The sequence below is a fragment of the Rhinoderma darwinii genome, unplaced genomic scaffold (genome assembly GCF_050947455.1).
Source record: "Rhinoderma darwinii isolate aRhiDar2 unplaced genomic scaffold, aRhiDar2.hap1 Scaffold_4381, whole genome shotgun sequence".
NCBI classification, from domain to species: domain Eukaryota; kingdom Metazoa; phylum Chordata; class Amphibia; order Anura; family Rhinodermatidae; genus Rhinoderma; species Rhinoderma darwinii.
Window position 1 is genome coordinate 20,781 of NW_027463861.1, and position 24,910 is coordinate 45,690.

At 49.8% G+C, this 24,910-nt stretch overlaps 1 protein-coding gene across 1 annotated transcript in view; it reads left to right on the top strand.

The window, feature by feature from the left end:
- The window catches only part of LOC142714051 (flap endonuclease 1-like), a gene marked incomplete at its 5' end in the record, with an annotated part of 49,231 nt that overhangs the window by 14,482 nt on the left and 9,839 nt on the right, over positions 1-24,910 (top strand). The window contains 5 exons of the mRNA XM_075848628.1: positions 11,012-11,073; positions 11,269-11,405; positions 14,296-14,356; positions 16,496-16,627; positions 23,383-23,531. Of these exons, the coding sequence (XP_075704743.1) occupies positions 11,012-11,073; positions 11,269-11,405; positions 14,296-14,356; positions 16,496-16,627; positions 23,383-23,531 (541 nt within the window). The remainder of the gene's footprint in view (positions 1-11,011; positions 11,074-11,268; positions 11,406-14,295; positions 14,357-16,495; positions 16,628-23,382; positions 23,532-24,910) is intronic.

The following is a 24,910-nucleotide window of genomic DNA, read 5'->3' on the forward strand; positions in this document are numbered from 1 at the left end:
TATTCACCTGTCCTACAGTCATCCTCCCCCCAGCCTGACATGTCTGATAACAGAGAACAATAGATTGTATTCACCTGTCCTACAGTCATCCTCCCCCAGCCTGACATGTCTGATAACAGAGAACAATAGATTATTCACCTGTCCTACAGTCATCCTCCCCCAGCCTGACATGTCTGATAACAGAGAACAATAGATTGTATTCACCTGTCCTACAGTCATCCTCTCCCAGCCTGACATGTCTGATAACAGAGAACAATAGATTGTATTCTCCTGTCCTACAGTTATCCTCCCCAGCCCGACATGTCTGATAACAGAGAACAATAGATTGTAGTCACCTGTCCTACAGTCATCCTCCCCCAGCCTATGTCTGATAACCGAGAACAATAGATTGTATTCACCTGTCCTACAGTCATCCTCCCCCAGCCTGACATGTCTGATAACAGAGAACAATAGATTGTATTCACCTGTCCTACAGTCATCCTCCCCCCAGCCTGACATGTCTGATAACAGAGAACAATAGATTGTATTCACCTGTCCTACAGTCATCCTCCCCCAGCCTGACATGTCTGATAACAGAGAACAATAGATTGTATTCACCTGTCCTACAGTCATCCTCCCCCAGCCTGACATGTCTGATAACAGAGAACAATAGATTGTATTCTCCTGTCCTACAGTTATCCTCCCCAGCCCGACATGTCTGATAACAGAGAACAATAGATTGTAGTCACCTGTCCTACAGTCATCCTCCCCCAGCCTATGTCTGATAACCGAGAACAATAGATTGTATTCACCTGTCCTACAGTCATCCTACCCCAGCCTGACATATCTGATAACAGAGAACAATAGATTGTATTCACCTGTCCTACAGTCATCCTCCCCCCAGCCTGACATGTCTGATAACAGAGAACAATAGATTGTATTCACCTGTCCTACAATCATTCTCCCCCAGCCTGACTTGTCTGATAACAGAGAACAATAGATTGTATTCTCCTGTCCTACAGTCATCCTCCCCCAGCCTGACATGTCTGATAACAGAGAGCAATAGATTGTATTCCCCCGTCCTACAGTCATCCTCCCCCAGCCTGACATGTCTGATAGCAGAGAACAATAGATTGTATTCCCCATCCTACAGTCATCCTCTACCAGCCTGACATGTCTGATAACAGAGAACAATAGATTGTATTCACCTGTCCTACAGTCATCCTCCCCCAGCCTGACATGTCTGATAACAGAGAACAATAGATTGTATTCACCTGTCCTACAGTCATCCTACCCCAGCCTGACATGTCTGATAACAGAGAACAATAGATTGTATTCACCTGTCCTACAGTCATCCTCTCCCAGCCTGACATGTCTGATAACAGAGAACAATAGATTGTATTCTCCTGTCCTACAGTTATCCTCCCCAGCCCGACATGTCTGATAACAGAGAACAATAGATTGTAGTCACCTGTCCTACAGTCATCCTCCCCCAGCCTATGTCTGATAACCGAGAACAATAGATTGTATTCACCTGTCCTACAGTCATCCTCCCCCAGCCTGACATGTCTGATAACAGAGAACAATAGATTGTATTCTCCTTTCCTACAGTTATCCTCCCCAGCCCGACATGTCTGATAACAGAGAACAATAGATTGTAGTCACCTGTCCTACAGTCATCCTCCCCCAGCCTATGTCTGATAACCGAGAACAATAGATTGTATTCACCTGTCCTACAGTCATCCTCCCCCAGCCTGACATGTCTGATAACACAGAACAATAGATTGTATTCACCTGTCCTACAGTCATCCTCTCCCAGCCTGACATGTCTGATAACAGAGAACAATAGATTGTATTCCCCATCCTACAGTCATCCTCTACCAGCCTGACATGTCTGATAACAGAGAACAATAGATTGTATTCACCTGTCCTACAGTCATCCTCCCCCAGCCTGACATGTCTGATAACAGAGAACAATAGATTGTATTCACCTGTCCTACAGTCATCCTCCCCCAGCCTGACATGTCTGATAACAGAGAACAATAGATTGTATTCACCTGTCCTACAGTCATCCTCTCCCAGCCTGACATGTCTGATAACAGAGAACAATAGATTGTATTCTCCTGTCCTACAGTCATCCTCACCCAGCCCGACATGTCTGATAACAGAGAACAATAGATTGTAGTCACCTGTCCTACAGTCATCCTACCCCAGCCTGACATGTCTGATAACAGAGAACAATAGATTGTATTCACCTGTCCTACAGTCATCCTCCCCCCAGCCTGACATGTCTGATAACAGAGAACAATAGATTGTATTCACCTGTCCTACAGTCATTCTCCCCCAGCCTGACTTGTCTGATAACAGAGAACAATAGATTGTATTCTCCTGTCCTACAGTCATCCTCCCCCAGCCTGACATGTCTGATAACAGAGAGCAATAGATTGTATTCACCTGTCCTACAGTCATTCTCCCCCAGTCTGACATGTCTGATAACAGAGAACAATAGATTATATTCACCTGTCCTACAGTCATCCTCTCCCAGCCTGACATGTCTGATAACAGAGAACAATAGATTATATTCACCTGTCCTACAGTCATCCTCTCCCAGCTTGACATGTCTGATAACAGAGAACAATAGATTGTATTCACCTGTCCTACAGTCATCCTCCCCCAGCCTGACATGTCTGATAACAGAGAACAATAGATTGTATTCACCTATCCTACAGTCACCCCCCCCCCCCAGCCTGACATGTCTGATAACAGAGAACAATAGATTGTATTCCCCTGTCCTACAGTTATCCTCCCCCAGCCTGACATGTCTGATAACAGAGAACAATAGATTGTAGACACCTATCCTACAGTCATCCTCCCCAGCCTGACATGTCTGATAACAGAGAACAATAGATTGTATTCCCCCGTCCTACAGTCATCCTCCCCCAGCCTGACATGTCTGATAGCAGAGAACAATAGATTGTATTCCCCATCCAACAGTCATCCTCTACCAGCCTGACATGTCTGATAACAGAGAACAATAGATTGTATTCACCTGTCCTACAGTCATCCTCCCCCAGCCTGACATGTCTGATAACAGAGAACAATAGATTGTATTCACCTGTCCTACAGTCATCCTCCCCCAGCCTGACATGTCTGATAACAGAGAACAATAGATTGTATTCACCTGTCCTACAGTCATCCTCTCCCAGCCTGACATGTCTGATAACAGAGAACAATAGATTGTATTCTCCTGTCCTACAGTTATCCTCCCCAGCCCGACATGTCTGATAACAAAGAACAATAGATTGTAGTCACCTGTCCTACAGTCATCCCCCCCAGCCTATGTCTGATAACCGAGAACAATAGATTCTATTCACCTGTCCTACAGTCATCCTCCCCCAGCCTGACATGTCTGATAACAGAGAACAATAGATTGTATTCACCTGTCCTACAGTCATCCTCCCCAGCCTGACATGTCTGATAACAGAGAACAATAGATTGTATTCACCTGTCCTACAGTCATCCTCCCCCAGCCTGACCTGTCTGATAACAGAGAACAATAGATTGTATTCACCTGTCCTACAGTCATCCTCCCCCAGCCTGACATGTCTGATAACAGAGAACAATAGATTGTATTCACCTGTCCTACAGTCATCCTCCCCAGCCTGACATGTCTGATAACAGAGAACAATAGATTGTATTCACCTGTCCTACAGTCATCCTCCCCCCAGCCTGACATGTCTGATAACAGAGAACAATAGATTGTATTCACCTGTCCTACAGTCATTCTCCCCCAGCCTGACATGTCTGATAACAGAGAACAATAGATTGTATTCTCCTGTCCTACAGTCATCCTCCCCCAGCCTGACATGTCTGATAACAGAGAGCAATAGATTGTATTCACCTGTCCTACAGTCATTCTCCCCCAGTCTGACATGTCTGATAACAGAGAACAATAGATTATATTCACCTGTCCTACAGTCATCCTCTCCCAGCCTGACATGTCTGATAACAGAGAACAATAGATTATATTCACCTGTCCTACAGTCATCCTCTCCCAGCTTGACATGTCTGATAACAGAGAACAATAGATTGTAGTCACCTGTCCTACAGTCATCCTACCCCAGCCTGACATGTCTGATAACAGAGAACAATAGATTGTATTCACCTGTCCTACAGTCATCCTCCCCCCAGCCTGACATGTCTGATAACAGAGAACAATAGATTGTATTCACCTGTCCTACAGTCATTCTCCCCCAGCCTGACTTGTCTGATAACAGAGAACAATAGATTGTATTCTCCTGTCCTACAGTCATCCTCCCCCAGCCTGACATGTCTGATAACAGAGAGCAATAGATTGTATTCACCTGTCCTACAGTCATTCTCCCCCAGTCTGACATGTCTGATAACAGAGAACAATAGATTATATTCACCTGTCCTACAGTCATCCTCTCCCAGCCTGACATGTCTGATAACAGAGAACAATAGATTATATTCACCTGTCCTACAGTCATCCTCTCCCAGCTTGACATGTCTGATAACAGAGAACAATAGATTGTATTCACCTGTCCTACAGTCATCCTCCCCCAGCCTGACATGTCTGATAACAGAGAACAATAGATTGTATTCACCTATCCTACAGTCACCCCCCCCCCCAGCCTGACATGTCTGATAACAGAGAACAATAGATTGTATTCCCCTGTCCTACAGTTATCCTCCCCCAGCCTGACATGTCTGATAACAGAGAACAATAGATTGTAGACACCTATCCTACAGTCATCCTCCCCAGCCTGACATGTCTGATAACAGAGAACAATAGATTGTATTCCCCCGTCCTACAGTCATCCTCCCCCAGCCTGACATGTCTGATAGCAGAGAACAATAGATTGTATTCCCCATCCAACAGTCATCCTCTACCAGCCTGACATGTCTGATAACAGAGAACAATAGATTGTATTCACCTGTCCTACAGTCATCCTCCCCCAGCCTGACATGTCTGATAACAGAGAACAATAGATTGTATTCACCTGTCCTACAGTCATCCTCCCCCAGCCTGACATGTCTGATAACAGAGAACAATAGATTGTATTCACCTGTCCTACAGTCATCCTCTCCCAGCCTGACATGTCTGATAACAGAGAACAATAGATTGTATTCTCCTGTCCTACAGTTATCCTCCCCAGCCCGACATGTCTGATAACAAAGAACAATAGATTGTAGTCACCTGTCCTACAGTCATCCCCCCCAGCCTATGTCTGATAACCGAGAACAATAGATTCTATTCACCTGTCCTACAGTCATCCTCCCCCAGCCTGACATGTCTGATAACAGAGAACAATAGATTGTATTCACCTGTCCTACAGTCATCCTCCCCAGCCTGACATGTCTGATAACAGAGAACAATAGATTGTATTCACCTGTCCTACAGTCATCCTCCCCCAGCCTGACCTGTCTGATAACAGAGAACAATAGATTGTATTCACCTGTCCTACAGTCATCCTCCCCCAGCCTGACATGTCTGATAACAGAGAACAATAGATTGTATTCACCTGTCCTACAGTCATCCTCCCCAGCCTGACATGTCTGATAACAGAGAACAATAGATTGTATTCACCTGTCCTACAGTCATCCTCCCCCCAGCCTGACATGTCTGATAACAGAGAACAATAGATTGTATTCACCTGTCCTACAGTCATTCTCCCCCAGCCTGACATGTCTGATAACAGAGAACAATAGATTGTATTCTCCTGTCCTACAGTCATCCTCCCCCAGCCTGACATGTCTGATAACAGAGAGCAATAGATTGTATTCACCTGTCCTACAGTCATTCTCCCCCAGTCTGACATGTCTGATAACAGAGAACAATAGATTATATTCACCTGTCCTACAGTCATCCTCTCCCAGCCTGACATGTCTGATAACAGAGAACAATAGATTATATTCACCTGTCCTACAGTCATCCTCTCCCAGCTTGACATGTCTGATAACAGAGAACAATAGATTGTATTCACCTGTCCTACAGTCATCCTCCCACAGCCTGACATGTCTGATAACAGAGAACAATATATTGTATTCACCTGTCCTACAGTCATCCTCCCCCCAGCCTGACATGTCTGATAACAGAGAACAATAGATTGTATTCACCTGTCCTACAGTCATCCTCCCCCCAGCCTGACATGTCTGATAACAGAGAACAATAGACTGTAGTCACCTGTCCTACAGTCATCCCCCCCAGCCTATGTCTGATAACCGAGAACAATAGATTCTATTCACCTGTCCTACAGTCATCCTCCCCCAGCCTGACATGTCTGATAACAGAGAACAATAGATTGTATTCACCTGTCCTACAGTCATCCTCCCCAGCCTGACATGTCTGATAACAGAGAACAATAGATTGTATTCACCTGTCCTACAGTCATCCTCCCCCAGCCTGACCTGTCTGATAACAGAGAACAATAGATTGTATTCACCTGTCCTACAGTCATCCTCCCCCAGCCTGACATGTCTGATAACAGAGAACAATAGATTGTATTCACCTGTCCTACAGTCATCCTCCCCAGCCTGACATGTCTGATAACAGAGAACAATAGATTATATTCACCTGTCCTACAGTCATCCTCTCCCAGCTTGACATGTCTGATAACAGAGAACAATAGATTGTATTCACCTGTCCTACAGTCACCCCCCCCAGCCTGACATGTCTGATAACAGAGAACAATAGATTGTATTCACCTGCTCTACAGTCATCCTCCCCCCAGCCTGACATGTCTGATAACAGAGAACAATAGATTGTATTCACCTGTCCTACAGTCATCCTCCCCCAGCCTGACATGTCTGATAACAGAGAACAATAGATTGTATTCACCTGTCCTACAGTCATCCTCTCCCAGCCTGACATGTCTGATAACAGAGAACAATAGATTGTATTCACCTGTCCTACAGTCATCCTCCCCCAGCCTGACATATCTGATAACAGAGAACAATAGATTGTATTCACCTGTCCTACAGTCATCCTCTCCCAGCCTGACATGTCTGATAACAGAGAACAATAGATTGTATTCACCTGTCCTACAGTCATCCTCCCCCAGCCTGACATATCTGATAACAGAGAACAATAGATTGTATTCACCTGTCCTACAGTCATCCTCTCCCAGCCTGACATGTCTGATAACAGAGAACAATAGATTGTATTCACCTGTCCTACAGTCATCCTCCCCCAGCCTGACATATCTGATAACACTTATGTAATTGGAGAGAAGACAGCCTGCCAGGTTTGTGTTGCATCTGCTCCTGTGGTCCTCGTGTTCTTATATTCTACATCTTCTGTTCTGTGTCTTATAGGGTCAGTATTGGGCCCCTGTGGTCCTCGTTTTTTTATATTCTACATCTTCTGTTCTGTGTCTTATAGGGTCAGTATTGGGCCCCTGTGGTCCTCGTGTTCTTATATTCTACATATTCTGTTCTGTGTCTTATAGGGTCAGTATTGGGCCGCTGTGGTCCTCGTGTTCTTATATTCTATATCTTCTGTTCTGTGTCTTATAGGGTCAGTATTGGGCCCCTGTGGTCCTCGTGTTCTTATATTCTACATCTTCTCTGTTCTGTGTCTTATAGGGTCAGTATTTGGCCACTGTGGTCCTCGTGTTCTTATATTCTACATCTTCTGTGTCTTATAGGGTCAGTATTGGGCCCCTGTGGTCCTCGTGTTCTTATATTCTACATCTTCTGTGTCTTATAGGGTCAGTATTGGGCCCCTATGGTCCTCGTTTTCTTATATTCTACATCTTCTGTGTCTTATAGGGTCAGTATTGGGGCCCTTTGGTCCTCGTTTTCTTATATTCTACATCTTCTGTTCTGTGTCTTATAGGGTCAGTATTGGGCCCCTGTGGTCCTCATGTTCTTCTATTCTACATCTTCTCTGTTCTGTGTCTTATAGGGTTAGTATTGGGCCCCTGTGGTCCTCGTGTTCTTATATTCTAAATCTTTTGTGTCTTATAGGGTCAGTATTGGGCCCCTGTGGCCCTCGTTTTCTTATATTCTACATCTTCTGTTCTGTGTCTTATAGGGTCAGTATTAGGGCCCTGTGGTCCTCGTGTTCTTATATTCTACATCTTCTGTGTCTTATAGGGTCAGTATTGGGCCCCTGTGGTCCTCGTTTTCTTATATTCTACATCTTCTGTTTTGTGTCTTATAGGGTCAGTATTGGGCCCCTGTGGTCCTCGTGTTCTTATATTCTACATCTTCTGTTCTGTGTCTTATAGGGTCAGTTTTGGGCCCCTGTGGTCCTCGTTTTCTTATATTCTACATCTTCTGTTTTGTGTCTTATAGGGTCAGTATTGGGCCCCTGTGGTCCTCGTGTTCTTATATTCTACATCTTCTGTTCTGTGTCTTATAGGGTCAGTATTGGGCCCCTGTGGTCCTCGTGTTCTTGTATTCTACATCTTCTCTGTTTTGTTTCTTATAGGGTCAATATTGGGCCCCTGTGGTCCTCGTGTTCTTGTATTCTACATCTTCTCTGTTCTGTGTCTTATAGGGTTAGTATTGGGCCCCTGTGCTCCTCGTGTTCTTACATTCTACATCTTCTATTCCGTGTCTTATAGGATTAGTATTGGGCCCATGTGGTCCTCGTGTTCTTATATTCTACATCTTCTGTTCACTATCTTATAGGGTCAGTTTTGGGCCCCTGTGGTCCTCGTTTTCTTATATTCTACATCTTCTGTTCTGTGTCTTATAGGGTCAGTATTTGGCCCCTGTGGTCCTCGTGTTCTTATATTCTACATCTTCTCTGTTGTGTGTCTTATAGGGTTAGTATTGGGCCCCTGTGGTCCTCGTGTTCTTATATTCTACATCTTCTGTGTCTTATAGGGTCAGTATTGGGCCCCTGTGGTCCTCGTGTTCTTATATTCTACATCTTCTCTGTTCTGTGTCTTATAGGGTTAGTATTGGGCCCCTGTGGTCCTCGTGTTCTTATATTCTACATCTTCTTTGTCTTATAGGGTCAGTATTGGACCCCGGTGGCCCTCGTGTTATTGTATTCTACATCTTCTCTGTTCTGTGTCTTATAGGGTTAGTATTGGGCCCCTGTGGTCCTCGTGTTCTTATATTCTACGTCTTCTGTGTCTTATAGGGTCAGTATTGGGCCCCTGTGGCCCTCGTGTTATTGTATTCTACATCTTCTGTTCTGTGTCTTATAGGGTCAGTATTGGGCCCCTGTGGTCCTCGTATTCTTATATTCTACATCTTCTCTGTTCTGTGTCTTATAGGGTTAGTATTGGGCCCCTGTGGTCCTCGTGTTCTTATATTCTACATCTTCTGTGTCTTATAGGGTCAGTATTGGGCCCCTGTGGTCCTCCTGTTCTTATATTCTACATCTTCTGTTCTGTGTCTTATAGGATCAGTATTGGGCCCCTGTGTTCCTCGTGTTCTTATATTCTACATCTTCTCTGTTCTGTGTCTTATAGGGTCAGTATTTGGCCCCTGTGGTCCTCGTGTTCTTATATTCTACATCTTCTGTGTCTTATAGGGTCTGTATTGGGCCCCTGTGGTCCTCGTATTCTTATATTCTACATCTTCTCTGTTCTGTGTCTTATAGGGTTAGTATTGGGCCCCTGTGGTCCTAGTGTTCTTATATTCTACATCTTCTGTTCTGTGTCTTATAGGGTCAGTATTGGGCCGCTGTGGTCCTCGTGTTCTTATATTCTACATCTTCTGTGTCTTATAGGGTCAGTATTGGGCCCCTGTGGTCCTCGTGTTCTTATATTCTACATCTTCTGTTCTGTGTCTTATAGGGTCAGTATTGGGCCCCTGTGGTCCTCGTATTCTTATATTCTACATCTTCTCTGTTCTGTGTCTTATAGGGTTAGTATTGGGCCCCTGTGGTCCTCGTGTTCTTATATTCTACATCTTCTGTGTCTTATAGGGTCAGTATTGGGCCCCTGTGGTCCTCGTGTTCTTATATTCTACATCTTCTGTGTCTTATAGGGTCAGTATTGGGCCCCTGTGGTCCTCGTGTTCTTATATTCTACATCTTCTGTGTCTTATAGGGTCAGTATTGGGCCCCTGTGGTCCTCGTGTTCTTATATTCTACATCTTCTGTGTCTTATAGGGTCAGTATTGGGCCCCTGTGGTCCTCGTGTTCTTATATTCTACATCTTCTGTTCTGTGTCTTATAGGGTCAGTATTGGGCCCCTGTGCTCCTCGTGTTCTTACATTCTACATATTCTGTTCTGTGTCTTATAGGGTCAGTTTTGGGCCCCTGTGGTCCTCGTTTTCTTATATTCTACATCTTCTGTTCTGTGTCTTATAGGGTCAGTATTGGGCCCCTGTGCTCCTCGTGTTCTTACATTCTACATCTTCTATTCCGTGTCTTATAGGGTCAGTATTGGGCCCCTGTGGTCCTCGTGTTCTTATATTCTACATCTTCTGTTCTGTGTCTTATAGGGTCAGTATTAGGCCCCTGTGGCCCTCGTTTTCTTATATTCTACATCTTCTGTTCTGTGTCTTATAGGGTCAGTATTGGGCCGCTGTGGTCCTCGTGTTCTTATATTCTACATCTTCTGTTCTGTGTCTTATAGGGTCAGTATTGGGCCCCTGTGGTCCTCGTGTTCTTATATTCTACATCTTCTGTTCTGTGTCTTATAGGGTCAGTATTGGGCCCCTGTGGTCCTCGTGTTCTTATATTCTACATCTTCTGTGTCTTATAGGGTCAGTATTGGGCCCCTGTGGTCCTCGTGTTCTTATATTCTACATCTTCTGTTCTGTGTCTTATAGGGTCAGTATTGGGCCCCTGTGGTCCTCGTGTTCTTATATTCTACATCTTCTGTTCTGTGTCTTATAGGGTCAGTATTGGGCCCCTGTGGTCCTCATGTTCTTATATTCTACATCTTCTGTTCTGTGTTTTGTAGGGTCAGTATTGGGCCCCTGTGGCCCTCGTGTTCTTATATTCTACATCTTCTGTTCTATGTTTTGTAGGGTCAGTATTGGGCCCCTGTGGCCCTCGTGTTCTTATATTCTACATCTTCTGTTCTGTGTCTTACAGGGTCAGACAAGTGTAAGGACCTGAAGACTCTGCTGACGTACCTGGGTGTCCCCTTTGTTCAGGTAATACCTTGTGCCATCAGCAGGAACGTACATCATGTATATTGTCGTCCTCCCCAATTCAGACGTCACATAGTCGTCACGTGATGACATCAGACACATGACGCTTCCACCACGCAGTTCTTATGGCTCCGCCCCTCCAGCGGTAACGCACTGACGCCATTAATACATGTGCTGCTCTTCTCTCATACTGTCCAGGCTCCCAGTGAAGCAGAAGCCACCTGTGCCCACCTGGTGGTGAAGGAGCTGGCGTGGGGGGCGGTGACCGAGGACATGGACGCTCTTCCATTCAACTGCCCCCGCCTCATCCGGAATCTGAAGGCGAAGAAGAAGACGTAGGTGACATGATCTGTGCATGTAGAGCATGGAGCGCTCACTCATTCTCCGCCATTACTACGGGCGGCAGTGATGTGGAGGAATTTGGGGGCTGCTGGGTAATGTCCTATTACATGCCCGCCATTCATGCTGCTCAGGCTCAGAGTGGGCAGTATACGGGAAGGGACAGGCGGGACAGCAGTGGACTATGAGTCCCAGGATTTTTTAAGGGGGCTTTCTAAGTGCGTTAATACTGCGTGGGGGTTCTTTGGGGGCATTATACTGTGGGGGCTGAGCTAGATGTGTATGGGCCGGGTTAGAGGCGTGGCTTAATAGGGAAACATTTGCCCTGGCGCGCTACGTGAGCCGCATCGGTTGTCCCTCTTGGCAATGCTTAAAAGTTGGGAGGTATGTGGTACATGGGGGATCAGTGCTGTGTGTGTGTGGGGTAGATAGGGAGTCGGTACTGTGTGTGGGGTACATGGGGGGTCGGTACTGTGTGTGGGGTACGTGGGGGGTCGGTACTGTGTGTGTGGGGTACATATTGGGGTCGGTACTGTGTGTGGCGTACATGGGGGGTCGGAACTATGTGTGGGGGCTACATGGGGGGTCGGTACTGTGTGTGGGGTACATGGGGTCGGTACTGTGTGTGGGGTACATGGGGTCGGTACTGTGTGTGGGGTACATGGGGTCGGTACTGTGTGTGGGGTACATGGGGTCGGTACTGTGTGTGGGGTACATGGAGTCGGTACTGTGTGTGGGGTACATGGAGTCGGTACTGTGTGTGGGGTACATGGGGTCGGTACTGTGTGTGGGGTACATGGGGTCGGTACTGTGTGTGGGGTACATGGGGTCGGTACTGTGTGTGTGTGTGGGGTACATTGAGTCGGTACTGTGTGTGGGGTACATGGAGTCGGTACTGTGTGTGGGGTACATGGGGTCGATACTGTGTGTGGGGTACATGGGGTCGGTACTGTGTGTGGGGTACATGGGGTCGGTACTGTGTGTGGGGTACATGGAGTCGGTACTGTGTGTGGGGTACATGGAGTCGGTACTGTGTGGGGTACATGGGGTCGGTACTGTGTGTGGGGTACATGGAGTCGGTACTGTGTGTGGGGTACATGGGGTCGGTACTGTGTGTGGGGTACATGGAGTCGGTACTGTGTGTGGGGTACATGGGGGGTCGGTACTGTGTGTGGGGTACGTGGGGGGTCGGTACTGTGTGTGTGGGGTACATATTGGGGTCGGTACTGTGTGTAGCGTACATGGGGGGTCGGAACTATGTGTGGGGGCTACATGGGGGGTCGGTACTGTGTGTGGGGTACATGGGGTCGGTACTGTGTGTGGGGTACATGGGGTCGGTACTGTGTGTGGGGTACATGGGGTCGGTACTGTGTGTGGGGTACATGGGGTCGGTACTGTGTGTGGGGTACATGGAGTCGGTACTGTGTGTGGGGTACATGGAGTCGGTACTGTGTGTGGGGTACATGGGGTCGGTACTGTGTGTGGGGTACATGGGGTCGGTACTGTGTGTGGGGTACATGGGGTCGGTACTGTGTGTGGGGTACATTGAGTCGGTACTGTGTGTGGGGTACATGGAGTCGGTACTGTGTGTGGGGTACATGGGGTCGGTACTGTGTGTGGGGTACATGGGGTCGGTACTGTGTGTGGGGTACATGGGGTCGGTACTGTGTGTGGGGTACATGGAGTCGGTACTGTGTGTGGGGTACATGGAGTCGGTACTGTGTGGGGTACATGGGGTCGGTACTGTGTGTGGGGTACATGGAGTCGGTACTGTGTGTGGGGTACATGGAGTCGGTACTGTGTGTGGGGTACATGGGGTCGGTACTGTGTGTGGGGTACATGGAGTCGGTACTGTGTGTGGGGTACATGGAGTCGGTACTGTGTGTGGGGTACATGGGGTCGGTACTGTGTGTGGGGTACATGGGGTCGGTACTGTGTGTGGGGTACATGGAGTCGGTACTGTGTGTGGGGTACATGGAGTCGGTACTGTGTGTGGGGTACATGGGGTCGGTACTGTGTGTGGGGTACATGGAGTCGGTACTGTGTGTGGGGTACATGGAGTCGGTACTGTGTGTGGGGTACATGGAGTCGGTACTGTGTGTGGGGTACATGGAGTCGGTACTGTGTGTGGGGTACATGGGGTCGGTACTGTGTGTGGGGTACATGGAGTCGGTACTGTGTGTGGGGTACATGGGGTCGGTACTGTGTGTGGGGTACATGGAGTCGGTACTGTGTGTGGGGTACATGGGGTCGGTACTGTGTGTGGGGTACATGGGGTCGGTACTGTGTGTGGGGTACATGGGGGGTCGGAACTATGTGTGGGGGCTACATGGGGGGTCGGTACTGTGTGTGGGGTACATGGGGTCGGTACTGTGTGTGGGGTACATGGGGTCGGTACTGTGTGTGGGGTACATGGAGTCGGTACTGTGTGTGGGGTACATGGGGTCGGTACTGTGTGTGGGGTACATGGGGTCGGTACTGTGTGTGGGGTACATGGGGTCGGTACTGTGTGTGGGGTACATGGAGTCGGTACTGTGTGTGGGGTACATGGAGTCGGTACTGTGTGTGGGGTACATGGGGTCGGTACTGTGTGTGGGGTTGTCTGTGTTCTGCTGGGACTGGGGTTTTACCTCAGTGATCATCTGTTGTATCGCGGCTTCATCTCCATCTCTGGTCTATATCCGGGACTCTGTCCCTGACCAGCTCGCTGATTAATGAATAGAATGTGATAACTGCAGTGAAGACTGACACAGGGGGGGGCAGTGGAAGAGCGGGGAGGAGGTAGCATACACACTGCAGATTTAGATGACTTTTCCGGTTTGTAGAAAGCTGGGTGATGTGTTCCGTGTGACGTTTAGTGGTTGTCACACTCGTCGTATCTTTCAGAAAAGCTCAAGAATATAATTTGCCGGAGATCCTGAAGCGTCTACATCTGAGCAGAGAGCAGGTGAGTGACAGCTTCCTACCGCCTGTGACCGCCACTACGGACGTGTGGACATGACCGCCGCTGGCCCCGGGTCTTGCCAATAACCTCGATGAGAATAAGACTCTGTTCACATCTGCGCCGGAGGCTTCATTAGCGGCTTTCGTCTCAGATTCTTTGTTTTTGTTGGTTAAACTTCAGCACGGTGCGCTATTATATCTGGCAAAATGACAGACACCATGACGGAGACCTGACGGCAGCCATTGAAGTTCATGAATTCCTTCAGGTGCCGTTTCTTTCCGCCATGCAATAGATCCCAAACTGCCAGTATCCTCCAATGACGGGTCAGAGGTACAGAACCAGGAACGCACGTGCGAGTGAACACTGAGGCGTGTCCAACCTCGGCAGCTCAGTCACCATCATGTAATGCCCTGGTCATGTCCGCTCCACTGGGGGGCGCTATCACATCGTCACTGCCTGATGGAGCTGACCCCGCCAACATACATCAGCATCTCCAAAAGTACTGACCTCCCTCAGCTCCACCGTACTGACCTCCCTCGTACTGACCTCCCTCAGCTCCAGCATACTGACCTCCCTCGTACTGACCTCCCTCGTACTGACCTCCCTCAGCTCCGCCGTACTGACCTCCCTCAGCTCCACCGTACTGACCTCCCTCGTACTGACCTCCCTCAGCTCCACCGTACTGACCTCCCTCGTACTGACCTCCCTCAGCTCCAGCATACTGACCTCCCTCGTACTGACCTCCCTCGTACTGACCTCCCTCAGCTCCGCCGTACTGACCTCCCTCAGCTCCACCGTACTGACCTCCCTCGTACTGACCTCCCTCAGCTCCAACGTACTGACCTCCCTCATCTCCGCCGTGCTGACCTCCCTCATCTCCGCCGTGCTGACCTCCCTCAGCTCCGCCGTGCTGACCTCCCTTGTACTGACCTCCCTCGCACTGACCTCCCTCAGCTCCACCGTACTGACCTCCCTCGTACTGACCTCCCTCGTACTGACCTCCCTCGTACTGACCTCCCTCGTACTGACCTCCCTCGTACTGACCTCCCTCGTACTGACCTCCCTCGTACTGACCTCCCTCAGCTCCGCCGTACTGACCTCCCTCAGCTCCGCCGTACTGACCTCCCTCATCTCCGCCGTACTGACCTCCCTCAGCTCAGCCATACTGACCTCCCTCGTACTGACCTCCCTCGTACTGACCTCCCTCAGCTCCACCGTACTGACCTCCCTCAGCTCCACCGTACTGACCTCCCTCAGCTCCGCCATACTGACCTCCCTCGTACTGACCTCCCTCGTACTGACCTCCCTCGTACTGACCTCCCTCGTACTGACCTCCCTCGTACTGACCTCCCTCGTACTGACCTCCCTCGTACTGACCTCCCTCAGCTACACCGTACTGACCTCCCTTGTACTGACCTCCCTTGTACTGACCTCCCTCATACTGACCTCCCTCAGCTCCGCCGTACTGACCTCCCTCAGCTCCGCCATACTGACCTCCCTCAGCTCTGCCGTACTTACCTTCCTCAGCTCAGCCATACTGACCTCCCTCGTACTGACCTCCCTCAGCTCCACCGTACTGACCTCCCTCAGCTCCGCCGTACTGACCTCCCTCTGCTCCGCCGTACTGACCTCCCTCAGCTCCGCCGTACTGACCTCCCTCAGCTCTGCCGTGCTGACCTCCCTTGTACTGACCTCCCTCGTACTGACCTCCCTCGTACTGACCTCCCTCACCCCCCCCCCCCATGCTGACCTTACTCAATAATAATTCCTCCCAACATACGTGTTCAGATCAGGGGCGCCTGCATGTTTATTATAGGGGAATAAGTGGCTACAAGAAACTCTCTCCTCCAGACACTTCTGGCGACGCTTATCTCCAAGGGGAGCAAATTATATGACCGGTTAAGATTCAACAGGACTTATCCTTGGTTCCCCTGACAGCAGATATTGGGGGACCTGGACCTGAGATTATCATTGGACCCCCAGCCTTACTAGAGAGATAGATAGACGGGGTAACGTCTCCAGACTCCTATGTGATGATATTATTCAGACAAGATGGCCGCCCATAGCCAAAATAAGTGTCAGGTGCTGTAGAAGACGTGGTGGGCACATATCCTGCATTCTGCTGCTTTCTCCCCCGTACAGTTCGTGGACCTGTGTATCCTCCTGGGATGTGATTACACCGGCAAAATCAGACATGTGGGGAAGAAGAAAGCCCTGACCCTGATCCAACAGAACCAGAACATGGAAGGAATTCTACAGGTTATCAAACCAAAGGTACTGACCGAGCCACCCCCACCCCCGTACTGACCTGAGCCACCCCATCCCCGTACTGACCGAGCTACCCCACCCCCGTACTGACCTGAACCACCCCATCCTCGTACTGACCGAGCCACCCCACCCCCGTACTGACCGAGCCACCCCACCCCGTACTGACCGAGCCACCCCACCCCAGTACTGACCGAGCCACCCCACTCCCGTACGGACCGAGCCACCCCACCCCCGTACTGACGGAGCCACCCCACCCCAGTACTGACCGAGCTACCCCACCCCGTACTGATCGAGCAACCCCACCCCCGTACTGACCGAGCCACGCCACCCCGTACTGACCGAGCCACCCCACCCCCGTACTGACCTGAGCCACCCCATCCCCGTACTGACCGAGCCACCCCACCCCCGTACTGACCGAGCCACCCCACCCTGTACTGACCGAGCCACGCCACACCGTACTGACCGAGCCACCCCACCCCGTACTGACCGAGCCACCCCACCCCGTACTGACCGAGCCACCCCACCCCTGTACTGACCGAGCCACCCCACCCCCGTACTGACCGAGCCACCCCACCCCCGTACTGACCGAGCCACCCCACCCCCGTACTGACCGAGCCACCCCACCCCCGTACTGACCTGAGCCACCCCACCCCCGTACTGACCGAGCCACCCCACCCCCGTACGGACCTTCCTCACCCCCCGTACTGACCTCCCTCACCGCCCCACCCCTGAACTGACCTCCCTCAACCACCTCCTCACATGTCTGTACCGATCCCCCTCCTCAGATGTCTGTACTGATCTCCTCCTCAGATGTCTGTACTGATCTCCTCCTCACATGTCTGTACTGATCTCCTCCTCACATGTCTGTACCGATCCCCCTCCTCACATGTCTGTACCGATCCCCCTCCTCACATGTCTGTACCGATCCCCCTCCTCACATGTCTGTACTGATCCCCCTCTTCACATGTCTGTACTGATCTCCCTCACATGTCTGTACCGTTCTCCTCCTCACATGTCTGTACCATTCTCCTCACATGTCTGTACCGTTCTCCTCCTCACATGTCTGTACCGTTCTCCTCACATGTCTGTACTGATCCCCCTCCTCACATGTCTGTACTGATCTCCCTCCTAACATGTCTGTACTGATCTCCCTCCTAACATGTCTGTACTGATCTCCTCCCTCACATGTCTGTACTGATCTCCCTCCTCACATGTCTGTATTGATCTCCCTCCTAACATGTCTGTACTGATCTCCCTCCTCACATGTCTGTACTGATCTCCATCCTAACGTCTGTACTGTTCTCCTGATATGTCTGTACTGATCTCCTCCCTCGCATGTCTGTACTGATCCCCTCCTCACATGTCTGTACTGATCCCCCTCCTCACATGTCTGTACTGATCTCCTCCTCACATGTCTGTACTGATCTCCTCCTCACATGTCTGTACTGATCTCCTCCTCACATGTCTGTACTGATCCCCTCCTCACATGTCTGTACTGATCTCCCTCCTAACATGTCTGTACTGATCTCCTCCTCACATGTCTGTGCTGATCTCCTCCTCACATGTCTGTACTAATCTCCCTCCTCACATGTCTGTACTGATCCCCCTCCTCACATGTCTGTACTGATCCCCTCCTCACATGTCTGTACTGATCTCCCTCCTAACATGTCTGTACTGATCTCCTCCTCACATGTCTGTGCTGATCTCCTCCTCACATGTCTGTACTAATCTCCCTCCTCACATGTCTGTACTGATCCCCCTCCTCACATGTCTGTACTGATCTCCTCCTCACATGTCTGTACTGATCCCCCTCCTCACATGTCTGTACTGATCTCCCTCCTCACATGTCTGTACTGATCCCCCTCCTCACATGTCTGTACTGATCCCCCTCCTCACATGTCAGTACCGATCCCCCTCCTCACATGTCTGTACCGATCCCCCTCCTCACATGTCTGTACCGATCTCCCTCCTAACATGTCTGTACTGATCTCCCTCCTAACATGTCTGTACTGATCTCCCTCCTAACATGTCTGTACTGATCTCCTCCCTCACATGTCTGTACTGATCTCCTTCCTCACATGTCTGTACTGATCTCCCTCCTCACATGTCTGTACTGATCCCCCTCCTCACATGTCTGTACTGATCCCCCTCCTCACATGTCTGTACCGATCCCCCTCCTCACATGTCTGTACCGATCCCCCTCCTCACATGTCTGTACCGATCTCCCTCCTAACATGTCTGTACTGATCTCCCTCCTAACATGTCTGTACTGATCTCCCTCCTAACATGTCTGTACTGATCTCCTCCCTCACATGTCTGTACTGATCTCCTTCCTCACATGTCTGTACTGATCTCCCTCCTCACATGTCTGTACTGATCCCCCTCCTCACATGTCTGTACTGATCCCCCTCCTCACATGTCTGTACCGATCCCCCTCCTCACATGTCTGTACCGATCCCCCTCCTCACATGTCTGTACCGATCTCCCTCCTAACATGTCTGTACCGATCTCCCTCCTAACATGTCTGTACTGATCTCCCTCCTAACATGTCTGTACTGATCTCCTCCCTCACATGTCTGTACTGATCTCCTTCCTCACATGTCTGTACTGATCTCCCTCCTCACATGTCTGTATTGATCTCCCTCCTAACATGTCTGTACTGATCTCCCTCCTCACATGTCTGTACTGATCTCCCTCCTAACGTCTGTACTGTTCTCCTGATATGTCTGTACTGATCTCCTCCCTCACATGTCTGTACTGATCCCCTCCTCACATGTCTGTACTGATCCCCCTCCTCACATGTCTGTACTGATCTCCTCCTCACATGTCTGTACTGATCTCCTCCTCACATGTCTGTACTGATCTCCTCCTCACATGTCTGTACTGATCCCCTCCTCACATGTCTGTACTGATCCCCCTCCTCACATGTCTGTACTGATCTCCTCACATGTCTGTACTGATCTCCTCCTCACATGTCTGTACTGATCCCCTCCTCACATGTCTGTACTGATCCCCCTCCTCACATGTCTGTACTGATCTCCTCCTCACATGTCTGTACTGATCTCCCTCCTCACATGTCTGTACTGATCCCCCTCCTCACATGTCTGTACTGATCCCCTCCTCACATGTCTGTACTGATCCCCTCCTCACATGTCTGTACTGATCCCCCTCCTCACATGTCTGTACTGATCTCCCTCCTAACATGTCTGTACTGATCTCCTATTATGTCTGTACTGATCTCCTCCCTCACATGTCTGTACTGATCCCCTCCTCACATGTCTGTACTGATCCCCCTCCTCACATGTCTGTACTGATCTCCTCCTCACATGTCTGTACTGATCTCCTCCTCACATGTCTGTACTGACCGAGCCACGCCACACCGTACTGACCGAGCCACCCCACCCCGTACTGACCGAGCCACCCCACCCCGTACTGACCGAGCCACCCCACCCCGTACTGACCGAGCCACCCCACCCCCGTACTGACCGAGCCACCCCACCCCCGTACTGACCGAGCCACCCCACCCCCGTACTGACCGAGCCACCCCACCCCCGTACTGACCGAGCCACCCCACCCCCGTACTGACCTGAGCCACCCCACCCCCGTACTGACCTCCCTCACCGCCCCACCCCTGAACTGACCTCCCTCAACCACCTCCTCACATGTCTGTACCGATCCCCCTCCTCAGATGTCTGTACTGATCTCCTCCTCAGATGTCTGTACTGATCTCCTCCTCACATGTCTGTACTGATCTCCTCCTCACATGTCTGTACCGATCCCCCTCCTCACATGTCTGTACCGATCCCCCTCCTCACATGTCTGTACCGATCCCCCTCCTCACATGTCTGTACTGATCCCCCTCTTCACATGTCTGTACTGATCTCCCTCACATGTCTGTACCGTTCTCCTCCTCACATGTCTGTACCGTTCTCCTCCTCACATGTCTGTACCATTCTCCTCACATGTCTGTACCGTTCTCCTCCTCACATGTCTGTACCGTTCTCCTCACATGTCTGTACTGATCCCCCTCCTCACATGTCTGTACTGATCCCCCTCCTCACATGTCTGTACTGATCTCCTACTCACATATCTGTACTGATCCCCTTCCTCACATGTCTGTACTGATCTCCTCCTCACATGTCTGTGCTGATCTCCTCCTCACATGTCTGTACTAATCTCCCTCCTCACATGTCTGTACTGATCCCCCTCCTCACATGTCTGTACTGATCTCCTCCTCACATGTCTGTACTGATCCCCCTCGTCACATGTCTGTACTGATCTCCCTCCTCACATGTCTGTACTGATCCCCCTCCTCACATGTCTGTACTGATCCCCCTCCTCACATGTCTGTACTGATCCCCCTCCTCACATGTCTGTACCGATCCCCCTCCTCACATGTCTGTACCGATCCCCCTCCTCACATGTCTGTACTGATCTCCCTCCTAACATGTCTGTACTGATCTCCCTCCTAACATGTCTGTACTGATCTCCTCCCTCACATGTCTGTACTGATCTCCCTCCTCACATGTCTGTATTGATCTCCCTCCTAACATGTCTGTACTGATCTCCCTCCTCACATGTCTGTACTGATCTCCATCCTAACGTCTGTACTGTTCTCCTGATATGTCTGTACTGATCTCCTCCCTCGCATGTCTGTACTGATCCCCTCCTCACATGTCTGTACTGATCCCCCTCCTCACATGTCTGTACTGATCTCCTCCTCACATGTCTGTACTGATCTCCTCCTCACATGTCTGTACTGATCTCCTCCTCACATGTCTGTACTGATCTCCTCCTCACATGTCTGTACTGATCCCCTCCTCACATGTCTGTACTGATCTCCCTCCTAACATGTCTGTACTGATCTCCTCCTCACATGTCTGTGCTGATCTCCTCCTCACATGTCTGTACTAATCTCCCTCCTCACATGTCTGTACTGATCCCCCTCCTCACATGTCTGTACTGATCTCCTCCTCACATGTCTGTACTGATCCCCCTCCTCACATGTCTGTACTGATCTCCCTCCTCACATGTCTGTACTGATCTCCTCCTCACATGTCTTTACTGATCTCCTCCTCACATGTCTGTACTGATCTCCTCCTCACATGTCTGTACTGATCCCCTCCTCACATGTCTGTACTGATCTCCCTCCTAACATGTCTGTACTGATCTCCTCCTCACATGTCTGTGCTGATCTCCTCCTCACATGTCTGTACTAATCTCCCTCCTCACATGTCTGTACTGATCCCCCTCCTCACATGTCTGTACTGATCTCCTCCTCACATGTCTGTACTGATCCCCCTCCTCACATGTCTGTACTGATCTCCCTCCTCACATGTCTGTACTGATCCCCCTCCTCACATGTCTGTACTGATTCCCCTCCTCACATGTCTGTACCGATCCCCCTCCTCACATGTCTGTACCGATCTCCCTCCTAACATGTCTGTACTGATCTCCCTCCTAACATGTCTGTACTGATCTCCCTCCTAACATGTCTGTACTGATCTCCTCCCTCACATGTCTGTACTGATCTCCTTCCTCACATGTCTGTACTGATCTCCCTCCTCACATGTCTGTATTGATCTCCCTCCTAACATGTCTGTACTGATCTCCCTCCTCACATGTCTGTACTGATCTCCCTCCTAACGTCTGTACTGTTCTCCTGATATGTCTGTACTGATCTCCTCCCTCACATGTCTGTACTGATCCCCTCCTCACATGTCTGTACTGATCCCCCTCCTCACATGTCTGTACTGATCTCCTCCTCACATGTCTGTACTGATCTCCTCCTCACATGTCTGTACTGATCTCCTCCTCACATGTCTGTACTGATCCCCTCCTCACATGTCTGTACTGATCCCCCTCCTCACATGTCTGTACTGATCTCCTCACATGTCTGTACTGATCTCCTCCTCACATGTCTGTACTGATCCCCTCCTCACATGTCTGTACTGATCCCCCTCCTCACATGTCTGTACTGATCTCCTCCTCACATGTCTGTACTGATCTCCCTCCTCACATGTCTGTACTGATCCCCTCCTCACATGTCTGTACTGATCCCCTCCTCACATGTCTGTACTGATCCCCTCCTCACATGTCTGTACTGATCCCCCTCCTCACATGTCTGTACTGATCTCCCTCCTAACATGTCTGTACTGATCTCCTATTATGTCTGTACTGATCTCCTCCCTCACATGTCTGTACTGATCCCCTCCTCACATGTCTGTACTGATCCCCCTCCTCACATGTCTGTACTGATCTCCTCCTCACATGTCTGTACTGATCTCCTCCTCACATGTCTGTACTGATCTCCTCCTCACATGTCTGTACTGATACCCTCCTCACATGTCTGTACTGATCCCCCTCCTCACATGTCTGTACTGATCTCTCTCCTCACATGTCTGTACTGATCCCCTCCTCACATGTCTGTACTGATCCCCCTCCTCACATGTCTGTACTGATCTCTTCCTCACATGTCTGTACTGATCTCCAACTCACATGTCTGTACTGATCCCCTCCTCACATGTCTGTACTAATCCCCCTCCTCACATGTCTGTACTGATCCCCTCCTCACATGTCTGTACTGATTTCCCTCCTCACATGTCTGTACTGATCTCCCTCCTCACATGTCTGTACTGATCTCCCTCCTCACATGTCTGTACTGATCCCCCTCCTCACATGTCTGTACTGATCCCCTCCTCACATGTCTGTACTGATCCCCTCCTCACATGTCTGTACTGATCTCTCGGATTCCCCCATAGGATCGGATTCCTTCAGACTTTGATTATATAACAGCGCGCAGGTTGTTCTTAAGTCCAGACGTCGCTGACGTTCATCATGAAGATCTAAAGTGGGCGAAGCCAGATGATGAGAAAATCCTTCAGTTTCTGTCACGGGAAAAACACATAAAGTGAGTGCACTCCTGCCACGTGGGTCCTGGGGTCAACCATAAAGGGGTCGGCTACTTTATCTGAACTTATTTCTAATGTGTGAGAGGCAGGAAAATATTACACCTACTAATTAGCAGTTCTTCTGTCCTTCCATTTTATTGTACGCCACGTTCCCCGGTGAAGAGACATGTTTCTCCCCTCTGTCTTGCTGCTCCCGTGTATCCCTGCGCATGACATGGAGGAGCATGTGACCAGTCTCCACCATTCCTCAATGTGCCTGAACTTCCTGGTTTCCTGTAACCATCTCCCTCTGTATCACCCCCCGCTTTACATACCCCCCTGTATCACCCTCTCTTTACATCACCCTCCCCCCAGTATCACCCCTCTTCACATCACCCCCCCCCCCCCAGTATCACCCCTCTTCAGTGTTATGGAATCACTGGTTGCGCCATTCCCATAAGGCTGCTGGTGACTGTCGGGAGTAAGTGTGTAAATAAAACCGCAACCCCAAATCTGTCACAACTCTGATCGACAGAATCTAAAGCTACTCTGAGATATTCGCCAGAGCCGACCGCAAGGCGGGATGGTTTTTGCTGCACAGAACCCAGGTTGTTCTTACAGAGATCAGTGTTCGATAAGGAGGGGGGCAATGCAGGCAATACCAGAACAGAAAACCAGACAGCCCGAGGGTAACAAACTCCAATACAGAGCGAGTAGAAATCGGGTACAGCAGAGGTCAGAACCAGCCGGGAGCAGATCATCACAAGGGGTTAACGGGAGACAAGATGACGTCAGTTTCCCAGGAGTCCAGGGCACCAGGTCAGTGAGAGCTCCATCACCGCACCCAAGAAAGGAGAAAATTCACAAGCAAAGAAAGAGGGGGAGGCCAATACCCCCCCAAACACCTGAGAGGAGGAAGACCGAGGAGGGGGAAGGGCTCAGGAAGTAAAGCGGACCGCCCAGAAGCTAGATCAGGAGTCATGGTGATCTTAAGGACACAGACGCTTCCTAACATTCAATAACCTCTGCCCCCAGTATCATCCCTCTTCAGTATCCCCCCCCAGTCTTATCTCCCTGCCCCCAGGGATACGACACCAGGGGGAGGCTGGGAGATGATACTAGGGGGGGGGGGGTGATACTAGATTATACAATGCTGATTAGTAAAAAATATATATATCTCTATCAATTATTGAAATCTCCCTCTATATTTATACTTTATAACTCTATGTGTGTGTGCGTGTATATATATATATTTGTGTGTGTGTGTGTGTGTGTGTGTGTGTGTGTGCGTGTGTGTATATATATATCTGTGTGTGTGTGTGTGTGTGTATATATATATATATCTGTGTGTGTGTATATATATATCTGTGTGTGTGTGTGTATATATATATCTGTGTGC